Source organism: Somniosus microcephalus, chromosome 8 (genome assembly GCF_052327205.1).
Source record: "Somniosus microcephalus isolate GS21.2 chromosome 8, FLI_Smic_1.0, whole genome shotgun sequence".
Lineage (NCBI taxonomy): Eukaryota > Metazoa > Chordata > Chondrichthyes > Squaliformes > Somniosidae > Somniosus > Somniosus microcephalus.
The window spans coordinates 75,590,094-75,615,605 of NC_140994.1; the positions used below are offsets into that span (position 1 = coordinate 75,590,094).

Below are 25,512 nucleotides of genomic sequence, written 5' to 3' on the forward strand. Positions count from 1 at the left end.
GTGATAGAAATTGTCCATCCCCAAAAATTCCTGCAGCGCCTTGACCGAGGTGGGCTGGGGAAAGTCCGCTACCGCCTGCACCTTGGAAGGTAGGGGAATGGCTCCCCTTGGCGAGATTCTGTGGCCGAGAAAGTCAATTTCGGCTGCTCCGAACTGGCATTTGGCCGGGTGGACGATTAGCCCGTGTTGGCTGAGGCGCTGGAAAAGGGAGCGCAAATGCGCGATGTGCTCGGCCTTGCTGGTGCTGGCCGCGAGGATATCGTCCAGATAGATGAACAGGAAGCTCAGGTCCCGTAGGACGGAGTCCATGAGCCGTTCGAAGGCCTGTGCGGCGTTCTTAAGCCCGAAGGGCATGCGCAGGAACTCGAACAGTCCGAAGGGGGTGATGACCGCCGTCTTCTGGACGTCTGCATGGTGGACGGGGACCTGATGGTAGCCGCGAATCAGGTCGACCTTGGAAAAGACGGACTTTCCTGCTAGGTGTGCCGAGAAGTCTTGGATGTGCGGAATGGGGTATCTATCGGGCGTGGTGGCGTCGTTGAGCCGTCTGTAGTCGCCGCAGGGGCGCCAGCCACCGCCCGGCTTGGGCACAATATGGAGGGGGGACGACCAAGGGCTGTTCGAGCGGCGGATGATGCCCAGTTTTTCCATCGTGGCGAATTCTTCCTTGGCCACCGCCATCTTGGCTGGGTCCAGGCGTCTGGCTCGAGCGAACACTGGTGGTCCCGTAGTGGCGATGTGGTGCTCGATCGCATGCTTGGCTGCCGCGGCTGAGAAAGTCGGTTGTGTGAGCCTCGGGAAATCTGCGAGTAGGCGGGCGTAGTCGTCATGCGCCGGGGCGGAGCAGGACCCGACGAGGGCCGGGCTGTTGCTCTGCTGGCAGGCCAGTGAAGCGAAAGTTGCTGCGTCGATCAGGCGCCTGTCGCAGACGTCGACCAGGAGTCCGTGGGCGCAAAGAAAATCGGCGCCCAGCAAGGATGTGCCACCGAGGCTGTCACGAAATCCCACGTAAATCGCTGGCCGTTGAAACAAACCTCGGCCCGTCGCTTTCCGAAAGTAGCGATGGCTGCGCCATTTGCCGCCACGAGGGGTGGGCCGCTGCGGCCTGCCTGGATGTCGAGCTGGGAGGCAGGAATTATGCTGCATTGGGCTCCTGTGTCGCAAAGGAATCTGCGCCCTGAAAGAGAGTCGGTTATGTACAGCAGTTTACCTGCGGTGCCGATGGCCATCGTGGCGGCGGGGGTGCGGTCGAGCGGGCCTAGGCGGCGGCGCGGGGCTGGTGCGTTGGTCCAGGCGGCCATCTTGGTTTGATCGAAAGAGCAGGGTGCTCTGCAGCATTGGGCCTTGTGGCCGAAACGCGTGTGGTAGTAGCATAGTTCTGCGGCCTGGCGTGGCGGCGCGCGCTCGGTGGTGTCAGGGAGCCTCGCGGCTGCACAGCCGAGTTGGGCGACGGCTAAGACTTTGCCCACGGCGGCTGCCAGTTGTACGCAGTCCGTGATCGGGGACCCCGCGAGGGCAGTCTGTACCTGCTGAGGAAGCAGGCTGAGGAAAAGGGCCCGAAACAAGAAGTACTGCGGTTCAGAGCCCAGGAGCACAAGCATCCGGCTCATCAACTGGGTCGGGGTAGAATCGCCGAGGCCTGGTAGTGAGAGAAGCCGGCGGGCCCTCTCCTCCCCGGACAGGCTGTAAGCCTGCAGCAAGTGGCCCTTAATGGTTGAGTACTTGCCGGTCTGTGGTGGGTTCCCCAGCAGGTCGAGAACTTCAGCGGCGGTAGAGCTTGCTAGTGCTGAGACTACGTGGAGGTACCTTTCTTCATCGTCTTGAACCCTGCGAAGGGTGAATTGGGCCGCCGAGTGCGCGAACCAAGTTGGTGCTTGGTGTTCACAGAAGGGGGGGAGCTTCAAGGACGCGGCGCCGGCCGACATCAGGCTGCTGCTGGTTGCCATCGGGTCGTTGCTGGCCTCTGTAGGGCTGCGTGAGTCAGGGGCTTCGGCCGCCGACATTCGGGGTCACCAATGTGGGGGACTACGGTCTCCTGCGTAAAGAAATAGGCAACACAGCGAGCTACAAGAAATAGGTCTTTACTCCAACTCTCACAATACAGTACTGAATTCGTGAAGCCCGCGAACCTGTGATGACTCACGGATTGGTCACCTGCTGGAACCTGATTGGTTTTCCTTCTCTCAGCAGCAGGCAAGTCTGAAGGTGCCTTATTCCTCTCAGCTTGCAACTGCCTTGCGGGGGGAGGGGAATACAGCAGTTAAAAGGGGATTATACAGGTTTATCTACATACACACAGTGTTTCCCCAATGTGGCAATGCCACAGTATGATGTTTTTCAATAACCACACGGATGCTGTAACTTAACAATCAACAGGTATTTACTGGAGTAGGGTAGTCTCAAGACTGGGGTACAGAGGCATGCTCAAGGCTTATATACAGGTGTGGTCACTGCCGGTACTACAGTATACAGGAGCTGTAAAAGTAGTTCTCTCTTAAAGCTACATACACTACAATTCCTCCCCTTTTAGATTAGTAGTACCCATAATATTCAAATAACAATTAACACTTTAACATGTACATTAAACAACAATAGTCCATTTATAGATTCAGTCTTTGGGCGGCTTCCTGATCCTTTCGGGATAGCGCCTTTCCTGAGGTTCTTGTTCTTGGTGCGGAGGCGATTCTGGCCCCTTTTCATCGGTTAGTTCATCGGGTTCCACTGCTACTGGTTCGGAGGTAGATGCTACCGGTATGTCGGGTTCATCCCCAGGTACGCAAGACATGGGGTTGACTCGTTCCTGTGACGCTAAGATCTGATCAACGTGTCGTCTCACAATGTTCTCCCCGACATCCACTGTGTACATTAATGGCCCCTGCCGTGTGCATATCATTCCAGGTTGCCATTTCTCTGTTCGGTAGTCACGGGCCAAGACTGGTTGTCCTACATTGAAGCTCCTTGTCGGCTTCTCATTGATGTGCTGGAATTGTTTATCCTCAACATTTCTTCACACATTTGGTCTAAGCAAGTCCAGATGAGATCGCAACCTTCGGTTAAAGAACATCATGGCCGGGGTCTGGTTGCTAACTGCATGTGTCGCGTTTCGGTAGGCTAATAAGAAATTGTCCACCTTATGCTGTAGTGGAATTTCATCGTCGCACATGGCCTTTATCGCCTTCTTAAAGGTTTGTACGAACCTCTCAGCCAATCCATTTGTGGCTGGATGATACGGGGCGGATGTGTAATGCCTTACACCATTCCTTCTCATAAGTTTTCGAAACTCTTCGGACACAAACTGTGGTCCATTATCAGAGCAAATCTGCTCTAGCAAGCCGTTTCTGGCAAATATGGTCCGTAGGACTGCAATCGTTTTCTCTGTAGTGGTTGAGGAAATTTTTACCACCTCAGGCCACTTCGAATGAGCATCCACTGCTATTAAGAACATTGAGTCCATGAATGGAACAGCAAAATCAATATGCACCCGTTGCCATGGAGAGGAGGGCCACTCCCATGGGCGTAGAGGGGCATGTGGTGGTGCATTTTGGACCTTCTGGCATCCTGAGCAGCTCTTGGTTAGGTCTTCGATTTGTTGATCAATTCCCGGCCACCACACATAAGCCCTAGCAAGGCTTTTCATTTTCACTCCCCCCAGATGACCTTCTTTGGTTCCCCAGGCGTATTACTCAACGACCTCTTCATTGCAGGAACGATGGGTGCAGCCAACTCGCTCCAGTCTACTTTGGACAGTACTCCTGAACGTTCCAACCCTTCCAGCTCTGCTTCGACAGCTGGTCTGATCGCATAAGGCACTGGTCTGGCCTTAAGAAACTTTGGGCTTGCATTTTCCTCTATTTTAATCGTTGCTGTTATGCCTTTCAGTGTTCCGAGTCCCTCCTGGAACACTTCTTTTGCGTCAGTTAGCATTTTTGACAGTCGTCCAGGTGTGACGTCATCATCCTTTTTGGCCTCAACCTTCAGTGCCTGTATGGAATGCCAATCTAATTGTATCTTCCGGATCCATTCACGTCCTAGCAGTGCTGGTCCTCCATCTGGCAATACATATATATCCATTTTAGGTATTTCCTGGCCTTTATATATCACTTTCACCCTTATTTTTCCTTTGGGGTAGACTTTTTGCCCCGTGTACATCTTCAAGACAATCTCTGTAGCTTTCAAGGGTATATGTGAAAATAGCCGCTTGTAGTCCTTTTGGTTTATGACTGTTAGGGCTGATCCTGTGTCCAATTCCATTTTCACTTGGACTCCGTCTATCTTGAGTGTAACCCAGATAGTCTGGTGATCCTCCATTTTGGTTACCTTATGTAGTTTCAGACAACCCAGCTCCTTGCTTCCGGAGTCTGTGTCACTTTTCTGTTCGTCTGAACTACTGTCCATCACCTGGTGTACCTTTTTGTACTTCTCCTGTGGAGATTTCTTACTGTTGGTTTTCTTCCCAGACCTGCAGACTCTTGCTATGTGTCCTGCTTTTCCACACTGTCTGCACACTTGGTCCTTGAACCAACAATCCTTCTGGTCATGTGTTGTTCTGCCGCAGCGATAGCACTTCCCTGTTGCATAGGACATTTCATTGGTGCCATATTCTTGCGGTCTCCATTGTATCTCTGCAGTGCCCCTTGCGGCTGCTTTGTGTGATACTGCCATACTAAAAGCCTTGTCCAGCGTAAGATCCTTTTCTGATAGAAGCCGTTTCTGGGTTACTTCACTTTGCAGCCCACACACAAACTTGTCCCTTAACGTATCTGCTAGTCCCGCTCCAAACTGGCAGTGTTTCGATAGCTTGCGCAGTTCCGTTAGGTACTCAGCATTGCTTTCGTCTTTGTGTTGGTTCCTTTTATGGAACTTAAGTCGTTCTGCTATCAGCAGCGGTGTGGGGTTTAAGTGGTCCTGTAGGATTTCTACTATGCTTTCGAAATTTTTGTTCGCAGGCTTCTCTGGGGTTATTAGGTTTCGCAGTAACCCATAAGTTTTTGCACCCATGGAATTTAACAAAACCAGTGCTTTCCTAGCATCTGGCACTTCATTCGCCCTGCAGTACATCTCAATACGTTCCACATATGTCGCCCAATCTTCGACTTCATTGTCGAACGTAGAGATACTGCCACTCTTCTGCATCCCTGGGTGTGATTTAACTGTCAAAAATGGCATCTCCCGCGCTTCCCCTTCTTTTCCGCTGGCACAAAATGGCGTCTCCCGCGCTTTCCTTCCTTCCCGCGCTCGCCCTTCTTCTCCGCTGCGGCTTCTAAAAGTGGCGTCTCCCGCGCTCTTCCTTCTTCTCCGCGGCTCAATGGCGTCTCCCGCGCTCTCCCTTCTTCTCCCCGCGGACACTGTTCAGCCCTTGAGCCCTGGCTGTGCTCTGCGCGTTCTTTTCTTTTTTTGCGCGCCTTTCCCGTTTCCGCCGCTCGGTCCTGAACCCGGCTGTTGCTTTACCCTCTCTCTCTCCGTTTTGTTTTTCCTCGACGCCGCTCGGTTTTCAACCCCCGGCTGCGCCCTGTGCGCTTCACCCTCTGTCTTACCCCATCGACGCTGCTCGGCTTTCTCTCCGCCGTCGGTCGGCTCCAGCCGCCGCTGTCCGGGAAGGGTCTGCGCTGTACCTGTCGTCAGTCTATTGCTGATCGTCGTGGCTGGGGAACCAAGCCCGGCTCTCCACAGCCTCCCCTGCGATGTTCACTCTCTGCCAGATGACTGGGCGGTTGCTCGTGGTCGACGCCCGTGTTTCTGGCCTCGACTTTCTTCCACCGCCCTCCCGGAGCGAATCCTCAAAGGGAAATGCAGAGTTGCAGGTAGATTCGAATCGACACTCGTCGCCACTGTTAGATCCGTGATTCTGAGAGTATGATGTTTTTCAATAACCACACAGATGCTGTAACTTAACAATCAACAGGTATTTACTGGAGTAGGGTAGTCTCAAGACTGGGGTACAGAGGCATGCTCAAGGCTTATATACAGGTGTGGTCACTGCCAGTACTACAGTATACAGGAGCTGTAAAGTAGTTCTCTCTTAACGGTACATACACTACAGTATGGTGGAATGATGAAAGCAGAGGAACACATTAGACCAGAGTCCGAACAGCACAGGGTTTGTTGGGACATAGGCCTGCTAAGGATGCAGAGGTAGCATCCTTAGCGGAGAGTAAGGGCTGGATTTTGCCAGCCCCGAGGAGGCGGGTATGGAGGAGGGACTGCCGGTAAAGTTGCAGAATGTGGGGGCGGCTGGCAAACACGCCCCCATCCCACATCCGTGCCCTCTTGCCAGGAGGCGGAAGCCATCCTGCCCCGGGTCCCGTCTCGAGGCGGGAAAGGGATTAAATCCTATTGACTGCCTGTTAACAGGTAGTTAACAGGCAGAAAAAAGGATTAGCCCCATTTTACCTTTCCAAGTGTAGGCTTCCCGACCTCGGAGAACCCCGTCGGGGTGGAGGAGACGTAAAGGAGGTCTGCGAGGTTCGGAGGGGTCTGAAAGTGCAATGTAGAGGTGAGTGATGGGTGCAACTGTGGAGTGGTAAGTATGTGAGGTGAGTGTAAAGTGTTAGAAAATGTTCACTTACCTTTGTTTCTGCCTACAGCCTGCAACCGCTGTGGATCGGGAGTCCCGACATCTTCATTGTTGATTTCACAGGCTGGCTGTTGGATCCTCCGAACCAACAGTCATCTGATTTCTACAAAGTAGAAAGGTTTGATGAATCCTGAACACAAGGGCTCATTAAACTACAAAGAATGTCAGTGTGCGACAGCTTCACAGAGCGGTCAAACGCTGACATTTCTTCTTTCAAGAAATCTTGACAGATGACATGTCAGACGTTGATGTCCTCTGTCAGTGACTTCCCCCTGATTGGTCTGCTGAGCCCGCTAGATGGGCTTAACAAGGTCAATCAGGGGAAAATCCCGCTGGTTGGCCATAGGCTGATGGAGGCGGTACTGAGGCCCGGCAAGCAGCAGTCCCACCTCCAGCACGTCTCCATTGACAAAAATCCAGCCCTTTGGATTTGGGGGACAGGAATCCACTGGTGGTCACTGAAGATAGGAATGACAGATTGAGGTGCATTATACAGGATAGGCTATGGGTCCAAGAGTTCTGGATAAGTTGGAATTTGTATATGATAGAGATGGAGAGGCCAGTAAGGGAAATTTAGAGAAATTGAGCCTTGAGGTGATGAAGCCAGAGATGAAGATTTCAGTAGCAATGAGAGGAGGTAGGGGCATATGCAGTGACATTCTTGACATGAGAGAGAGCAATATTAATGATATACTGTGAAGCACAGGTAATGATCAAACAAGACACTAATATTATACACCACTGGTTTCAGTCTGAGTGAACAATCAGACAAGGAGATGGGAAGCTTGTTAATTCCACAACATTAAGATGAATTCCTGTTTATGTGCAATTTAATACTCAAATAAGTAACAAAGGTGAATATCTAAACTTGCCCCGTGACAAATAAATAAACCTTAATACATATGTTTGTCAAATTGGAAGGTAATCCCAATTTCTGAATAAAATATACAAAAGATGAGGTGTAAAATGAGATTAATTTAACTGGTATACTAAAACCTGTTTTGCCTGAAAGCCTTATAATAATGAGAATATTGTCACCTGTACTGAAATTCAGATTACGCTTCTCAGTAGCTGCTATGATGAAAATGATTAATTTCAACATATATGCCACATGAAAAGCCATTATTCATAATTTATTGTCAAAAACACTGACAGAAATCATACTTTAATTTAATTAAATTTGCTTTTTTTTAATATCAAAAGCTTTTATAGACTTTCAAATTTATGACAATGGCATTTCAACGGTACAATGAATTTCAAATGCTGAGGAAGAAATGGTCCAACAATAAAGTCATTGCCTAGAAATTCGATTAAGCTCAAAAACCGGCACAGGTTGCATGAAGCACATCTGCCCGTGCCTGTTCAAAGTGGTGCGGGCAGCAGGTAAAATTTGTGCTGCCTGCTCATTTACATGATTGGAGCACTGAGCTCTGGTTGGCTTAGCGCTCAAGAGGGGGGCTAATATCGGGTGCAGTCTACTGGCCAATAGAAGTTTCCCTAGGCTCTCTGCACTCTTTGAAGGGGAGGTGCTTTGTTACAGAAGCACCTCATTGTCACTCTGCATGCACCCATGGTTTAACAGGGGAGAGAGAGGGCAAGGAGATTCTCAGATGCAGCACTGGAGGCCTTGGTCCTGGGGGGGTGCAGAAGAATACAGGTCCTCTACCTGCAGGGGGACAGGAGGCCTTCCAGGTAGCGTGCCAGAAGGCAGTTGGAGGAGATTGCGGACGACATCAGTACCACGTGTGTTGCTCCCAGGACCTGGATCCAGTGCTGCAAGAAGTTTAATGGCCTCACACGAGCGTTCAAGATAAGTGCATGCATCTTCAAATGCTATATCCCACCAACTGCACCACTAGCCTCACACACTGCTGAATGTACCATACCCCCATCACTCACCTACCAGTAATCTCTAGATATCACCACTCATACCTCACAATCATAGGTTCACCTCACCCTCACACACTTACCACTGCTTCAAGCCTCACAGCAACATCTCACACCGCCAGCTATTCAACCATGACAGGCACATCACCCAAACACATTGCACCACACTCACTGACACACTTCCCTTTCTCTTGCAAACCCAGGTGGCACATTGAATCACAGAAATCACAGAAATCACAGAAACCCCACAGTGCAGATAGAGGCCATATCGGCCCATCGAGCCTGCATCGACACATATCCCACCCGATCCCCGTAACCCCTACACCAACACATATCCCACCCTATCCCTGTAACCCCACGTATTTAATCCCCCTAACACTAAGGGTCAATTTATCATAGCCAATCAACCTAACCCGCACATCTTTGGACTGTGGGAGGAAACCGGAGCACCCGGAGAAAACCCACGCAAACACGGGGAGAATGTGCAAACTCCACACAGACAGTCGCCCGAGGCCGGATTCGAACCCGGGTCTCTGGCGCTGTGAGACAACAGTGCTAACCACTATGCCACCGTGCTGCCATAGAATCATAGAATGGTTACAGCACAGAAGGAGGCCATTCGAGCCGTCGAGCCCGTGCCAGCTCTCTGCAAGAGCACTTCAGCTAGTCCTACTCCCCTGCTGTTTCCCCACAGCCCTGCAAATTTATTTCCTTCAGGTACTTATCCAATTCTCTTTTGAAAGCCACAGTTGAATCTGCCTCCACCATCCTTTCAGGCAGTGCATTCCAGATCATAACCACTCGCTGCGTAAAAAAGTTTTTCCTCATGTCGCCTTTGGTTCTTCTGCCAATCACCTTAAATTTGTGTCCTCTGGTTCTCGACCCTTCCGCCAATGGGAACAATTTCTCTCTATCTGCTCTGTCTAGACCCCTCATGATTTTGAACACCTCTATCAAATCTCCTCTCAACCTTCTCTGCTCTAAGGAGAACAACCCCAGCTTCTCCAGTCCATCCACGTAACTGAAGTCCCTCATCCCTGGAACCATTCTTGTAAATCTTTTTTGCACCCTCTCTAAGGCCTTCACATCCTTCCTAAAGTGCAGTGCCCAGAATTGGACACAATACTCCAGTAGAGGCCAAACCAGTGTTTTATACAGGTTCATCATAACTTCCTTGCTTTTGTACTCTATGGGCTGGATTTTGTCATTGGGGTGGGCTGGGGTCGTGTCATCTGCTTTTCGTGTTATCCACCCGATTCCAAATCGATGTGGGAGATTGATGCGATTTTCACATAATTGGCCAGCGTGTGGGAACCCATGGCCCAATTAGTTTTTTCAGTCTGAGACTCGCCTCCGATGACATCATCATTGCTGCTGCATTTAAGGTCTGCAAGAAGCCTTGCTTCTTCTGCAGACTGCCAACTTTTTGGCCTTTGCAGTGAGCGGGACCTGGAGGCAGAATGAGCAGCGGGAGGCCTAAGTCTGCTCCCAGGTTTGAGGACGTCACCCTGCAAGCTTTGGTGGAGGATGCAAGAGCTAGTAAGGAGGTGCTCTTCCCTTCTTCAGGTTGGAAGAAGCCTCCCCAGCAAATGAAGGATGTGTGCGTCCAGGTGGCCCAGGAGGTGAACTCGTTGTCCCTCATCCGCAGAACCTGGCTTCAGTGTAGGAAGAGGTTTCATGACCTTCTGCGCACTGGAAAAGTGAGTATGACTTTGCCATCACCCTCAATCTGATCCCCATTGCCTTTCCTCACCAGCACTCAGCTTTAGCAACCTCTTCCTCCACATCCCACTTGACACTGACATCTTTGCACCCTTACCCATTCCCTCTCTCTCTATGGTCACATTCACCTAACTATTCGACTATGCAGCCCTCACACTCCCTATCACTGTGATGCTATGAAAACAACTTACAAAACACAGGGAGGGCCCTTGGTCTTGCCAACTCACTCCATCTTTGTCTCCTTCTAAGCATCTATGCTATGGATTCTCTACACTCACTTCTTCATTCTCACTCAAACTCCACTTGTCTCCCTCATTGCAGGAAAAGAGAGCTCACAATAAGAGGGAAAGAGCGAGGACAGGAGGAGGGCCACCCTCAGTAGCCCACCTCACCCCTTTGGAGGAGGCAGTCCTGGAGATAGTGGGACTCAAGGGCGATGTGCAAGTGGGGGACGGACAGACGGGTGCATCAGAGAAAGTTGGTGCCAGAATAGTTTTTCATCTCTCTCATTGACATTGCATGAGTCGCTGATAATGATTCTGAAGCTTTAACAGATGAACTTATGATCATCTGCAATATGCAATGTGCATGTAACCTTGGCCTCACATCTCTGACTCTTTCCTTTACTCCCCCACAGGACTATCGCAAGCCCCCGTCCCCACTATCCAGGAGGAACAGCCTGAGTTTCCAGACTCCACAGAGGAAGCTGCAACCTCTGAGGGCGCAGGGTCAGCAGAATTCAGCCAACCCAGCACCAGCGCAGACACTCACACCTCGGTGGGACCATCACGAGATAGAGTAGTGTTATCACCTGGTGTATCACAGCTCACAAGTGAGCATCAGCAGATTGTGGAGACAGGGCCAGCAGTGGAGAGTCCTAGTCGGAGGGCGCAGGACTCTCCCAGCTCGGCTCAGCTGCATGTCGACCATCTGCCTCTGGATCCATCCAGAAGAACAGCAGTGCTGGAACTCCAGGAACAGATGCAGGAGTCTCTGGCAGGTTTTGTCTCCAGGGTCACTGCGAGTGTGCAGCAAATGCAGGAGTCCATCGCGAACATGAGCAGAGCCTTTGTGGAGTCACTGGAACATGAACGCAGCACCATGGAAAAGATGGCAACCTCCATGGAAAGGCTGGTTACGGGCATGGAGGCAGTAAGTCACCGGAGTGAGGAAAACATGGTGAGTGTTCAGAATAGACTGACATCTCTGGAGGAGCGATGGTCAGCTACTGAACAGAGAAACCAGCCCTTCATAGAAGTCGTTCTGAATAGGACTGCCAGTGCAGATACGGGTCCCCATGGCCCCCCTGATGTGCAGCAAGGTGCTCTCAAGCCACTTGCAAGTGCTGAGGGGAACCTGACCCATGAGAGGGAAGTTGGTGGTAGACATCAAGGAAATGGGGGCTCCTCTCCAAGCACTCACACTTCCTTGCCACTGCAGAGCCCTCAGTCAGAGCCCCACCAGAGTCCCCGTCCAACTGAGATCGGCGTCTCAACCCCTGCACAGCCGCAGGAGCAGCAGACTGTTGATGAGCTCTCACAGGTTCGCAAACCCAGAGGACGCCTGCAAAAGGTGTCGAGACAGGAGCAGCAAGAAAGTGAGCAAGGGGCCTCCACATCTGCTGAAGCCACAGGGGAAGCACCACATAGGAGCATGCGTAAGAGAAAGATACTGCATAAATAATCACAAGGGTAGTCACTTGGGTGAAATGTTGTATTTATTTTTTAAATGCCATCAGTTGGTTATTGTAAATTAAAATTCTGATGGCAACTGTTGCAGTTGTGGCGTGTGTCATTTCACAAATGGGACTTCCACATTGAGGGCTTAGGATTACTTGCAATTGTCAGTATGGTGGACAGAGTTCTAGGAATCTGTTGGTTCTTGGCCATTGTCGATGCTCTTGTAAGATGCTGCGAGGCAAAAGTGCTTGATTGGCTAGGCTAAGCAAATCTGGCCAAGATGAATGCGTTCCTTGCATCCCGGGCAGCAATGGTCTCGCGTAATGTTGCCACTGGTTGATGGGCCTCTGCAAGATTTTTGTTTTCGCTCTCCTCCTCCTCTTCCTCCTCCTCATCTGAGGAGGATATGTGAGGAGCCACTTGGTCCTCAGGAATCTGCAAGCCACGACGCTGTGCCATGTTGTGAAGTGCACAGCAAACCACGATGATTCTGGAGACCCTGGCTGCTGAGTACTGTAGGGCTCCACCTGATCTATCCAAGCATCTGAAGCGCATCTTCAGCATGCCGATGGCTTGCTCAATTATGGATCTGGTGGAAATGTGGCTGTAGTTGCAGCTCTCCTCAGCTTCGTTGGATGGGCTCCTCAATGGCGTCATTAGCCACATCTTCAGGGGATAGCCCTTGTCTCCAAGTAGCCATCCGTTAAGTTGGTCTGGCGGACTGAGAGCAGAGGCACACTGGACTGGCGCAGTATGGAGGAGTCATGGCAACTGCCAGGGTACTTGGCACAAACATGCAAAATTTCCTTCTGTGGTCACACACCAGCTTCACGTTGAGGGAGTGGAAGCCCTTGCGGTTGACAAAAATACCTGGATTACGATGGGGTGCCTTAAGGGCCACATGTGTGCAGTCAACGACGCCCTGCACTCTTGGAAAGCCTGCCAGATTAGCTAATCCAACCACACGCGCCGTGACACTTGCTTGATCCTTGGAGAAATGGATGTGATTGCGTTGTGGCAACGAGGGCATCGGTTACCTGCGTGATGCAAGTGTGTGCGGCCACCTGGGAGATGCCGCTGATGTCTGCTGCTGATCCCTGGAATGAGCCTGAAGCAAAAAAGTTGAGTGCAGTGGTGACTTTGACGGTCACTGGTAAGGGGTGTCCACCTGCTCCTCTGGGCTCCAGGTCTTGCTGCACCATTGCGCAGATGTCACCCACTACCTCTCGCGAAATTCGGAGCTGCCTCTGGCACTGCTGCTCACTCATGTTGAGGTAGCTGATCCTCTGTCTGTAGACCCTGTTTGGGGGGTATCTCCTGCGCTGACAGGCTTCCATGCGCTGGCACCTTCTGGCCTGTGCAGCTTCAGGTGGGTGAGCAGCAGCTTGGCGCTCCTGTTGTTGCTGCTGCTGTTGGTGCTGCTGTTGTTCATGGTTCTGCTGGTGCCGCGGCTGGTCTTCGTCCTCATCTGATGTCCAGAAGGGAAGGAAGTAAATGGCTCCCATGCTTCTGGTATATGCTTCAGTTGAGGAAGTGCTCAGTCAAGTTGGCGAGAGGGGTTTCCCAGGAGGTCACACTGGAGATGGGTGTCAGGCTCCAAACTTCCACAGCTGTGGTTATGCCTTCTAAAAGTTCCCCCAGACCTGAGACAACAAAGTCCTGCCACCTGCAAATGATGGCTGATCAAATCTCCTATTTAATGATTGAGCTGCAGCTGATAGTCATCAATCCAATTGTGCTACCGCCAGGTTTCACCGTCGTGTTTCAGAGCAGGCGTGCTTTACATGGGAAAAGGGTTAAAATCACAAAGGCCTTTCAAAATGGGATAATAGAGGCAATTTAGTGCTTGTTAAGGGCCTTAAGGGCCTATCCCGCCTCTTGGAGGTGGGAGGCGGGACGGAGACGGGAGCAGTAAACACGATTTCTGGAAAATTGCTTGGAGGCGGGATTGGGCCCACCTGCCACTTTTTGCAATTTTAACACCCCACACGCCTCCATTCCTGCCTCCTCAGCCCTGGGAAATTCGAGCCCGATGAGTCCTTAAAGGAGTTAGGAGAAAATATATTCAATTAAATCCATGTGTCTGACCATTCCACCAGCCTGTCTATGTCCGCTTAAAGTCTATCACTATCCTCCTCACTGTTCATTATGCTTCCAAGTTTTGTGCCATCTGCAAATTTTGAAATAGTGCCCTGTACACCCAAGTCTAAGTCATTAATATATTTATCAAGAAAAGCAGTGGTCCTGACAGACGTGAGCAGCATCAGACAGGTGGAGGAGAAGCATGTCTGCAGAACGTTACTGAGTTGGAGAGACGATGCTGGAGATCAGTGGATGGGCCGTCACTGCGACTGTGGTGAGCCGCAAGATTGAAAGTGTTGCTGATGACAGTATGCTCATACCTAATCCTTCTTCTCACATCCCACTTCCCCTCATGGCACAATCTCTTCTCACTTACAAGCTGATGATGGTGTAAACATGCACATTTGCTTTCCCCCCCTCCCCTCAATACAACCTGACCCTGTGCCTTTCTCCTTTCAGATACCCAAGAACTGCCAGAAACCCAGCCTGACCCTGATGTAGTACAGGAGAGTGAAGGAGAAGAAGAGGCACCATCACTCGATCTGACACTCCCAGGCACCAGCTCAGAAAATGGCACTGCGCCTACATTAGAGGGTTGTATAGAGGTGATATCTGCACGTGGTGACTCAACAGGCACGAGTGGGCTGCAGCCAGGCCAGGGGGAAAGGGTAGTTTAGGTGCCAGCTCCCCGGAGGGTGAGTTTGCGCACGGGTTCTGCTGCACAGGACTCAGATAATGGGCTGGATTTTGTCAATGGGGACCTGATGGAGGCGGGACTCCCACTTTTTGGGTTGTAGTCCCGCCTCCATCAATTCGTGGCCATCCCATGCGATTTTCCCTTGATTGACCTTGTTGAGCCCACCCAGCGGGCTCAGCAGGCCAATTAAGGGGCACCCGGTTACAGGTGACGTCAGGGATTGACATTTCATCTGTCAAGAGCTTTTGACAGATGAAACATCAGCGTTTGACAGCTCTGTGAAGCTGTCAAACACTGACAATCTGACTTCTAACTTGAGTCCTTCTCCACAGACTCAGTTAGAAATCTCTCCAGAACAGAAAGCAGAATGATGCAACTTTTGACAGCTCGTGGCCATTCTGCTTTCTCTGCCGCTGAGATGAGGGACTCGCGAGACCTAAAGGAACAAAGCCTGCATTAGTAAGTAAAGGTAAGTAAAACTTATTTAAACACTTTACACACACCAAACACACTTACCTCTGCACTCATGCACCCACCACTTACCTGAACACATCTCGAACCCTCCAAGCCCTTCAGCCCGCGGTCCACCTTGCTAACTTGGCGTGGTTTGGAGCCATCAGGCAGCCCACACTTCAGGGTTAAAAATAGGGATTAGGCCAAAAACTACCTGTTAACTACCTGTTAACAGGCAGTTAATTGGCACTAATCCCCTTCCCGCCTCGGGGAGGCGGCTCCCAGCACAGGTCGGGTACCTGCCTCCTGGGAAATGGGCATGGAGGCGGGTTGGGGGCGGGAAGGGTTTGTGCCCCCCAATTCTGCAATTTTCCCCCCACTCCCGCCTCCAAACCCACCTCCACAGGGCTTGGAAATTCAAGCCCAATGACTTTGATGGGGCGGCCTTCAGAAGAAGGGTGATGGCAAGCCTGCCAGAGGGCCTCTTCTCACTGTCAAGGAGCATGGAGGAGTCTGGCTCCAATATTGCACAAGGCTTTGCGCAGAGCTTGGAGCCCATGATTTTGAGGATGGAATTGATGGGCAACTCCATTAGAGTACTTGTGGACCCAACCATGATGCTGGGTGTGATGGGCGATGTCGCAGCTTCCATTGCAGCACAAGTGGAAGCAACCCAACATCTGAGTGCTGCACTGGAAGCTCAGACTGCTCTTATGCAGGCTCAGATTGCTGCCACGCAAGCTCAGACTGCTGACATCGTGGCTGGGTTTATGAGTGTGGACATGGGCTTTTGCAGGCTATCATAGCAGTCCAGCAATCTTTGCTCCAACAGATGGCTAGGAGTGCTGAGGCGCCGCCCAGGGGGAGTGGCAGTGGCTTCGTGGAGCAAGAACCTGCCATCCTCTCTCAGCTGACAGCATTCCTACTCCCACCACTCCGCCAGTGCCCTTGCTACTGCCTGTCAGCCAGCCAGCCTAGACTGCTGCCGCCCATACCGAGGTGATGCAGTCTACAGCTGGGACTTCTAGGCAGCTTGTCCTCTTCTTTGCTGCCTCTGCTCTATCTCCCTGTCATACTCGAGCACGAGGGGGACTGCAAATAGAGCCCCCATGACTCGGAGCAAGTGGCTTGAGCAGAACTCTTGAAAGCAGAAACAAGGCCTTCTCCACTTGCACTTGACTCCCGGTCACCTCACCAGCTTTAAATAACTGTAGAAAGCTCCAACCAGTTGCACAAACCTACACAGAGCCAGTAGAAATCAAAAAGCAAGTCATCTGTAGGCTGTTGATGATCCCTTTAAATACCACTGGTTGTTGATGATCCCTTTAGCTACCGCTCGAATGCACATTCAGCTGATTGTGTTCTGGAGAGGGCGATGAATGGAGCAGCAACATCGAAAATAGCAGGTCGTCCATCAAATCAGCATTGCACACTGATTGACGTCACGATCTGCCTCATTTTTCTAGCCAACACAGGCAACGGTCGCGCTGCTGACCTGGCAAAATAACGACCGCCGCGGGACGTGCCAACCGCTATTTTTTGGCTGAAACCAGCCTTAACTGCCAGCGCTAAGGTGGGGAATTTCACGGCCATTGTCTTAAACAGTGATGGCAAACAAGAGACAAAAAAAAGTAGCTTAGAAACTCATATCTACCTTCAAGTTCAGTAAAGTTGCCCCTGTTCTCATAGCTTCACTCACTTCGAAGTTGTAAAGCATTTGTGGAAACCTTGGAGGGCTCTGGTTGTTTGGAGGAAGAACCTCAATATATACCGTGGTAATGGAGCTTCTGCAAAGAATAGAATTGCAGTATCAAAATCAGCATGAAATACATTTCAAATATACAGCCTAGAAGTCATTGTTGATGATAGTACAGGAAACTTTCTGGTATCCGGCACGGATGGGACCGACGTGGTGCCGGTTCAGCAACAATTCCAGATAACCAAACGCTATAGTGAAAGATACGGACCTTAGAGCTCCGTATGAAGCAACAAACCCTGTTGCTTCAGAAGAACGTCCACAAGTTGCAAGCGTCTCTGAAGCTTAGCAACAGCTGCAGCCAAACCCTTGCCTTCCTCAATTTGTTGCTGTGCAAGTAATAAAAGTTATAAAAGTTAGCTGAAACCGACTCCTGAATTTTGCCGGTTAACCGGCATTTCCGGTTATTTAGGGGCCGGTTAATCGAAAGTTTCCTGTAGCTTAAAATGTTTGTGTGACACGCCTTTATCATCTATTTTAATGCAGGTGTCAAATTATATTTTAAATAGATTAATGCTTCCACTTAAAAAGTACACCAAGGAATGTCATATTAACACATTGGGCCAGTAATTCCGGTCCCAACGCGTGAGTACGGACGGTGTACTCACGTGTGGGCCCGTTGGAAGTGCCGGATTTCAGCATGCACAGCGCATGCGCGGGAAACCGGCATTTCCTCCAAGGGTTTCAGAGGTCCAACGCGTGCGCGCAGGACTCTGCGCGCATGCGTTGAACTTCCTTCTTTTTGACAGGTTTGCCCGTGTGCAAGGGCCTGAACTTTTTACACATATAAAAAGGAGGCGTAAGGACTGGATTCTTGAAGGTAAGTGGTCTATTATTTAAAATTATTACATTTTTTCCACAGCTTCATTGTTTTTAAGGACTTTACAGTAAGGTAAGTTTATTTTTAGACCCGATTTATTAAAAAATTATTTTTTTCAAAAATTTTATTAATTGTTTAAAATAGTTTTTTAAAGTTATTTATAGTTTATTTAATTATTGGGATGTTTTTTAAAATTTTATTTAAAGTTAAACTAGTCTTTTGGGTGCCCGTACTTTTCATGAGTTTGACAGTTCTTACTGTCAAACTCATGAATGAAGTTTCCCCTCCCTTGATTGGCTGCAGAGTGCTCACCTGATCCCAGCCGGCACATCGCACTAACTACGCCGCTGGATCAGGCAAGCACATCGCGCCGACATCTGAACCGGGCCAGTGACAGGAATTCCAAGCAGGCCCAGGCTTCAGATGTCGGCGCGCCGGGTGAGTGCACATCGGGGGCTTACACGTGCGGCAAGCACCCGATCCTAATTTCTGGCCCATTAAGTGTACACCAACAGGCTGCTGTATTTCTACATTTTTCTAATGTCCAACAAACAACAAAGGAATACTTTATCGGAAGACTTTGGTGAAACAAAGTATCGCAAAATAAAACTTTCCACTGGGATTGCATCAAAACGGCTTTGATTGTTTGAAATCGGAACATTACGTAATCAATAATTCAGTTACAGGAAGTGCCAAAAAACCCATAAATTAATCTGTAATACTGCCCTCTGAAAAATACATAATGACTGCATTGACAAGAAACACAAGAAAAATCGAAGTGGAGAAAAGGTCATTTGATTAATCAAATCACCTTCTTCTGTATATTAGCTGCCATCATGGACTGAAAGCTACATAGTGTCAGTGAGACGTGTTTTTACGTTGTACTCATGTTGCAGTTACAATGCAAAATTTAGCCTCAATACAGAGTCAGAGACTGACTTGACACCGTAATAGAGCAGAGTAACACTCCCTGGAGTCAGTTCAGACTTTCACCCGTGATTTTACAAGTTTAGCATCAGGGCAAAAATCGAAACTGCTTCATACCAGTACTAAACTTGGAGTGCCTTGCTTGTTAAATTATGCCAAACATTTATCACACTTTGAGTACAGACATTTTTGCTTGTTTCAGTTCTAAATTTCATTTTCCTTTGCCTATTTGAGCCTCACATCAAAACATTTGCTTTAGGAGACACCCAAAAGTGCATTATAAAGAGGGATATTAGATGTGGGTTGTTTATTGGGAGGGAGTTTTCACAACTGTATGTCATCAGAGGTCAAAGAATGTGGGATATCTCATCAGACATCATCTCTGAAATGGTCTATTGTATGTTATAAAGTTTACTTTGCTCATGAAACACCTACCTCCTTTGCGCGAGCTGGGCATTATCTGTTGCTTTGACAGTAAGAGCATAGGTCCGTCCAACAGTTAAACTAACTCCAGGAGCAATGGTGATCAGTCCACTACTGTTACTTATAACAAAGTCACCGTCATCACCAGTCACAATTTCATAAATTATTTGGCCGTTCTTCTCTTCATCAGCATCTGATGCAGTAAGCTGAAATACAGGCAAAATCAAAGAGAATGCATTAAAATACTGATTAACATTAGTGCGATAAAGAAGTGTACAATTACAAATAAATTAAAGAACCAACAATATTGGCCTATAAGCAAATGACTATTGAGACAGATCAAACACTTTAATTGTCACAGGTTTCCCCAAACCCCAAAAAAGGTTTTCTTGAGGTCCTGGGTGATCATTTTTCATTTCTCAATCCAAATGTAGTTTCCAACTCTCAATGCAATTCTTAGTAATGCAAGTCCTTACTGTTACTAACTAAAGACATTGGGGGGAATTTTCCAGGGGGGTCAGCGGGCGTGATCGGTGGAGGGTCGGGTGGGACAGTGTTTTTTTTTACAGCGGGTCGGGACCCTGCTGTCAATCCACTGTCACATGCTTTTACCAAATGTCGGGTCTGTCAGCGCTGAGCAGACCCTACACACAGCGATGGGGGAGGCAATTCAGGTCATTATGATCTTGTTAACAGAGGATTAACAACAATTTTGAGCTCACCTTTAGCATTTACCAGCTCGCCAAGGGGGTCCACACTGCTCGGGGATCACGTCTGTTAATCTGGGCAGGAGTTAAATGGTCACGGAATCATCTCATTACTTGACAGCTTGAAATGTGCTATAAAAGCTCCCATCTCACAGCTGTTCACTTTCCAAGCTCAGAAGCTGTAGCTTACTGCATTTGGAAGACAGATTGAGCATTATGCAGGTTGCAAGTGTTTGGAGCAAACTCTCTATCCAGTGTCACCTCATTGGAACAACCTCTCTCACCACTGACAGATTTCTTCTGTCATCTCAAGTTCACCTGCCATCTATTCCATCAGCATGGGTATGGTTTATACTCTCTCACCTTGGTCCTCAGAATTTGACCACGATCAGCCACATCACCAGGCACACCAGCAACCACACCAACCTTCTCCTCAATCACCTGATGCTGCACAGGATAGAGAGCATCAGCACCCGCCCATATTGCTGCCCGGGAGGCCGGGGATGGCCTCACCATGGCCACATTTACTTCACTTGATGCTGTACACCCTGGCTGCCACATGATGCACCAATTTGGCACCTCCCCACACTAACACGATAAAGCATCCCTACAATGCCCAAGCCATTCCTTTCACACTCATCAGCATTGCAGGGGGTACCGTTATGTCTCACCATTCACTGCAACTCACTAAGCCACTTCCAAAGGTGCACATAAATCTGTTTAAGCACGCAAAGTGTTGAAAATAAAGATTTCAATGTTTGACAGCACATTAACAGAAATTTCACATGAACATTGGCTTAAACACCCAAGTGCCTACCCTTGTGTGTTGTTAGTTGGTATGATTGGACTAGGATGAGGGTGAGTGTGAGGGGTGGCTAGTGAGATGGAGAAGTGATAATGTAGCTAGAGAGGGATAGGTGGACGTGCAAGGTAAGTTGGTGTGAGTAAGGATGTGCAGGATTAGGGTAGGGAAGACAGAGTGATGGGAATGTGATGAGTGGCACAGCAGGATGAGGTTGAGTGTGGCTTTGCAGTAACGTTTTGTGATCTACTGAGATCATTGAAAGGTTTGCACCACTGCAGCCTGGTCCTCCTGATGACATCCCTGCTTGTGCCCTCCTGTGCTATGTGCAACCAGGCTGCGTTGGTCTCCTGGGAGGTTTCTGCTGCCCATTGGAAGGGAAGTGAATCTCCCTGTGTGCTGTGACTCCCTCCATAACACGTGGAGGGATTCATGGGAGAGCCTGGGTGTAGCCGTGCACCTCTGTGCAGTGCGTGTCAGTGTTTGTAGCACCTCAATGCTGTAGAACACTGACAACACAAATTTGTGCATGGTCCCTTTAAGGAAACCGGCTGATGATGTGTCATCAAATGACATCATCAGACCCGCTTCCTTCAATTGGCCGGGTAATGCACTGGGCGGGCTTAACAAGCCCAATCAGGGTAAACTTATGTTGAAGGCCGGGATGGAGCCAGCAGCGAGGCCACAACCCGCCACCAACCTCACCCGCTCAGGTAGGGGAAATCGCGGCCTTTATACGTTACACTCCAGACTTCATTCCTTGCCGCTGCTCACTCGAGCTGAGCATAACAGTGTTATGTTTGACCTTCAAATCTCACATCCAGTCCATCACCAAGAGTTCCTAATTCCACCTCCATATTATCACCTAATTCCTACCTTACTTACACTGCCATTCACAATCCACAACCACAACTTCAATCACCTCCAGACTCAATTTATTTAACTCTCTCCTCCCAAGCTCCATCAAAAGTAATGGACAGAGCAATGTCTTATGAACTGTTGCCCATGTTACCAACAGTAATTTCTCATCCACAATCCCCTGTCTCAGACAACGTAAGGACTGCAGGGCAACTATCAGATCCTACGGGAAATATCTCAGTATCACAAGACACTGTGCATCAGGCAACTGTTGAGTTCTGCAGAACTGAAGTGGCAACAACATCCAAAAAAGTTATGAAATGCATGACATACAGGAGGTTATAATAGAAAAGAAATCCCTGCCAGATCACCAGGAGCAAAACATTTGATATTAGAATCAAATCAATGGTGAACTTGCCTAAGTGGCACTGCTGAGTAGGTCAGAGGGGAATTTTCCAGATCATTTTTTCCCTTATTGATCCTGTTTTTTTTCTCTGTTTTTTGACTCTCTCAGAAGAGATGGCTGGGTGGGGGGGGGGAAGGGTGGAGGGGATAGGAAGTGTCTAGACATGATGCTCTAGCCATCAGGGTGTGTGGAACAAGCTTGATGGACCAGCTGGTCTTTTCCTGCCCGTCAATTTTGTATGTTCATGTAAGAACTAAGGTGGCAACTGGGAGCATGTGAAGCTACTACAAGAAGGAATAGAATCATAAAGCAGACTGATTTAAATTTTAAATGCCATGTCCTGTTGAGAAGGTCAAGTGAGTGACTGTTGAAAACAGTAATGGACATATTCAGTATAGTACAGGGCACAATCAATAACATTGTAATAAAGACATATAAACAGACTGCTGGCAGTAGAAGAGAGTACTCCTTGATTTGTTGGGGATTCTTTCGCTCTGTTAAGTGAAAGTAGTAATTCAGCAGTTATGGTGCTCTTTTTCTGCTTTAAGACATTTTCGTTCATCAAAGAGATATTGTCACTCCCACTGAAGGGAGAAAGTGCATCAATACATGGCTACAATGCTCAGTCACACTCATCTGGTGTGCCTGAGAAACTGCAAGTACGCATGGGTAATACTGTACATACATGCTCATTGAACAAATGGAATTCACACATAAGCCAAGGTATGCACATTTATTTTCATACAAACATGATTTCTTCACCAAGAATGAAAGTAGGTGTCAGCCTTGGCCACTAGCGATTCTAATATCACCATTTTTTGCTCCTAGTGACATGTCTTGGATTTTTTCCCTATTATAACCTCAGAGGGTTTGTTCGAGCCCCACTCCAGAGATTTGAGCACATAATCTAGTCTGACACTCCAGTGCAGTGCTGATGGAGTGCTGCATTGTTGGAGGTTCCATCTTTCGGATAGACGTTAAACCGAGGCCCCGTCTGTTCTCTCAGGTGGACGTAAAAGATCCCATGACAGTATTCAAAGAGCAGGAGAGTTCTGCTGGTGTCATAGCCAATATTTATCCCTCAACCAATATGATGAAAACAGATTATCTGGTCATTTATTTCATTGCTGTTTGTGGGACCTTGATGTGCGCTAATTGACTGCTGCATTTCCCTACGTTACAATGGTGACTACACTTGAAAAGTACTTTATTGGCCATGAGGCAATTTGGGACGTCCTGAGGTTATTAAAGATGCTATAAAAATATAAGTTCTTTATTTCGATTACTGATAAACCAAGGGAATGTTTCATCTTTATTATGTGACGAATTCTAAATATGCATATAATAAAATTAACCTCAGCCTTTCACTATGCTAAGATTTGTGCCTTTTGAAGATCTACAACACTCAATGTGCACCTGTACTCAATTAAAAAGTGTCATCTATTATGTAATTTAAGATTTCAAGTTACAAAATCCTCATTTCTGTATTCCAGAATTTCTGTTGAATTTGTAACAAAATGTACAGACAGTAATCACTTGGGATCCAGCTACTTGGTCAGATATGTAGATGAAGTGATGCATTGCTGAGCATCTACCAACCTTACCATAGTAAACCGCGTCACTTTCCTAGTTCTCCCAGTCAATTCATTTCCATTCAAAACGACATGCTTTTCACATATATCCCACTCAATTCTATTATTTAGAATTTGAATGGTTCCAGCATTTTCTAATCTGTGCTCATCAGGACGGCATGTGCAGCAGGGATGCCGTAAATCTGAATAGTTTAAGTCATATCTAGATTTCTGATCTATATATTTTTTTTGAAGTAAATGTCAGGACTGTTGCTCACTTTTGGGAGCAAACGTCTGATTTTGGACTTGATATATTCCATAATAAGGTGAGTGATTGCTTCATCCCCTTTGGCAATACCTCTCGTAGAGAAATAAAACACTTCAGTAATGTCCACTGTGCTTTTTCCCTGCCTAACGATTTAATAAGGAGGCATTGATGCACAGCCTCTCTCTTTAAGGTGCAAGGAAGACTTGCCAAGAAACATCCGCCTATGATCGCAACCACATCTGCACTGTAATACCAGTTGACTGCAAGCAGATGGCAAGCTGTAAAAACCCTGTTGAGCTGGCAGGAGCTAGTTAATCAGGGATGCATAGCTTACTGACAGGGATGATGTTGTATTTTGTGTGCAAAATGTATCACTGCTTTAGATACATTGTGCAACAGATTCAGGCAGTGTTCTTCCACTAATAATGCTTTCGTGTTTTATTCAGCTTTTGAGGTACTTAATGCAAATTTAGACCAACAAAAGATTAATTGGCAAACACTGCAGCCGAATTACACTTTATTTCTTTGATTAGAGTTCTGTGATTTATGATGCATGTGGTGACCAGTTCATTAAAATGTTGCATATGCAGTTGCTGTGAAATGTGATTTTGTTTATCTGGTTCTCTGGTTAATGAAAGTCCAGTGCACATTAACTGACAAGAGAACATGTGAGGAAATAATACGGTCAAAATAATGATCAGATATCTTCAGGTTGGGAATTGAAAGATAATTTCATAAATCATCTGATTTGGATCCTGAGTTGCTGTGATGCATGACCAAAACATTAGCATAATAGGATGGGATCCATAACTACAAAAGGTCAGATGCATACGATTTTTTTTAAAGTTTCACAATTTATAATGTTGAGAATAAATACAATGAAACCCCACAATAAAGGTATAGCCATTATTACTAAGATTAACAAATAATTGGTATTAAAAATTGGTTTGTACCGACTGCTTTTTCTAATCAACATATTTAATATATTATCAGTACACGGGAAATTATTATTCCTGCTAAAGAATTCTCTTTGATTACATTTAGGTTCATTGCAGACTTTATGTATATGTTCTTTTTTGATAAATTAAGTAATTGGGGTGTTTCATGATAGAATCATATAGCACAGAAGGAGGCCATCGTGTCTTTGAATGAGCTGTCCAATTAGTCCCACTCTCTGCTCATTCCCCAGAGCCCTGCAAATTCTTCCTTTTCAAGTATTTATCTAATTCCCTTTTGGGAGTTACTGTTGAATCTGCTTCCACCGCTCTTTCAGGCAGAGGGGAAATCTGTGACAAATTTCAAAAGCTCCAATGGAACTGAATATCAGGCGCTGTGTATAACAGGCGGCCGGTCACATACCGCCCGCTTTGCGCCACCGCCCAAGAAAAACCTCTCGGTCCCTGTGTACGAGCATGCTTCCTGTCAAGTAACACGTACTTCCTGTAACATTTTTCTGTCATGCCTATTTCTGTTTGTTTTTTATGCAATGCTAATATTTAGCTATTCAATTTATTTACCTCTGACTGACCCTCCAAGTCTGTCCCTCCAAGACTGTCCCTCCAAGACCGTCCCTCCAAGACCGACTCTCCAAGACCGACTCTCCAAGACCGACCCTCCAAGACCGACCCTCCAAGACTGACTCTCCAAGACCGACTCTCCAAGACCGACCCTCCAAGACCGACCCTCCAAGACCGACCCTCCAAGACTGGACCCTCCAAGACTGGACCCTCCAAGACTGGACCCTCCAAGGTACCTGTGAGATCTCCTAGCTGATTCTCTAAGATAGGTGGCTCCAGGGCACTGCTCTCTATAATGCCACTCACACACCCTCTTAAAGTTGCGCCAAAGGGCTGATGTTGCCTGCTCCTTCCAGCAACCCT

At 48.1% G+C, this 25,512-nt stretch overlaps 1 protein-coding gene across 10 annotated transcripts in view; it reads right to left on the reverse strand.

Moving 5' to 3' along the window:
• Positions 1-25,512, reverse strand: part of pcdh15b (protocadherin-related 15b) — a 1,235,959-nt gene that overhangs the window by 636,129 nt on the left and 574,318 nt on the right. For all 10 annotated transcript variants that reach the window (XM_085994900.1, XM_085994899.1, XM_085994897.1 and 7 more), the window contains 2 exons: positions 19,033-19,226; positions 16,749-16,881 (listed from right to left, as the gene is read on the reverse strand). In XM_085994900.1, the coding sequence (XP_085851026.1) occupies positions 16,749-16,881; positions 19,033-19,226 (327 nt within the window). The remainder of the gene's footprint in view (positions 1-16,748; positions 16,882-19,032; positions 19,227-25,512) is intronic.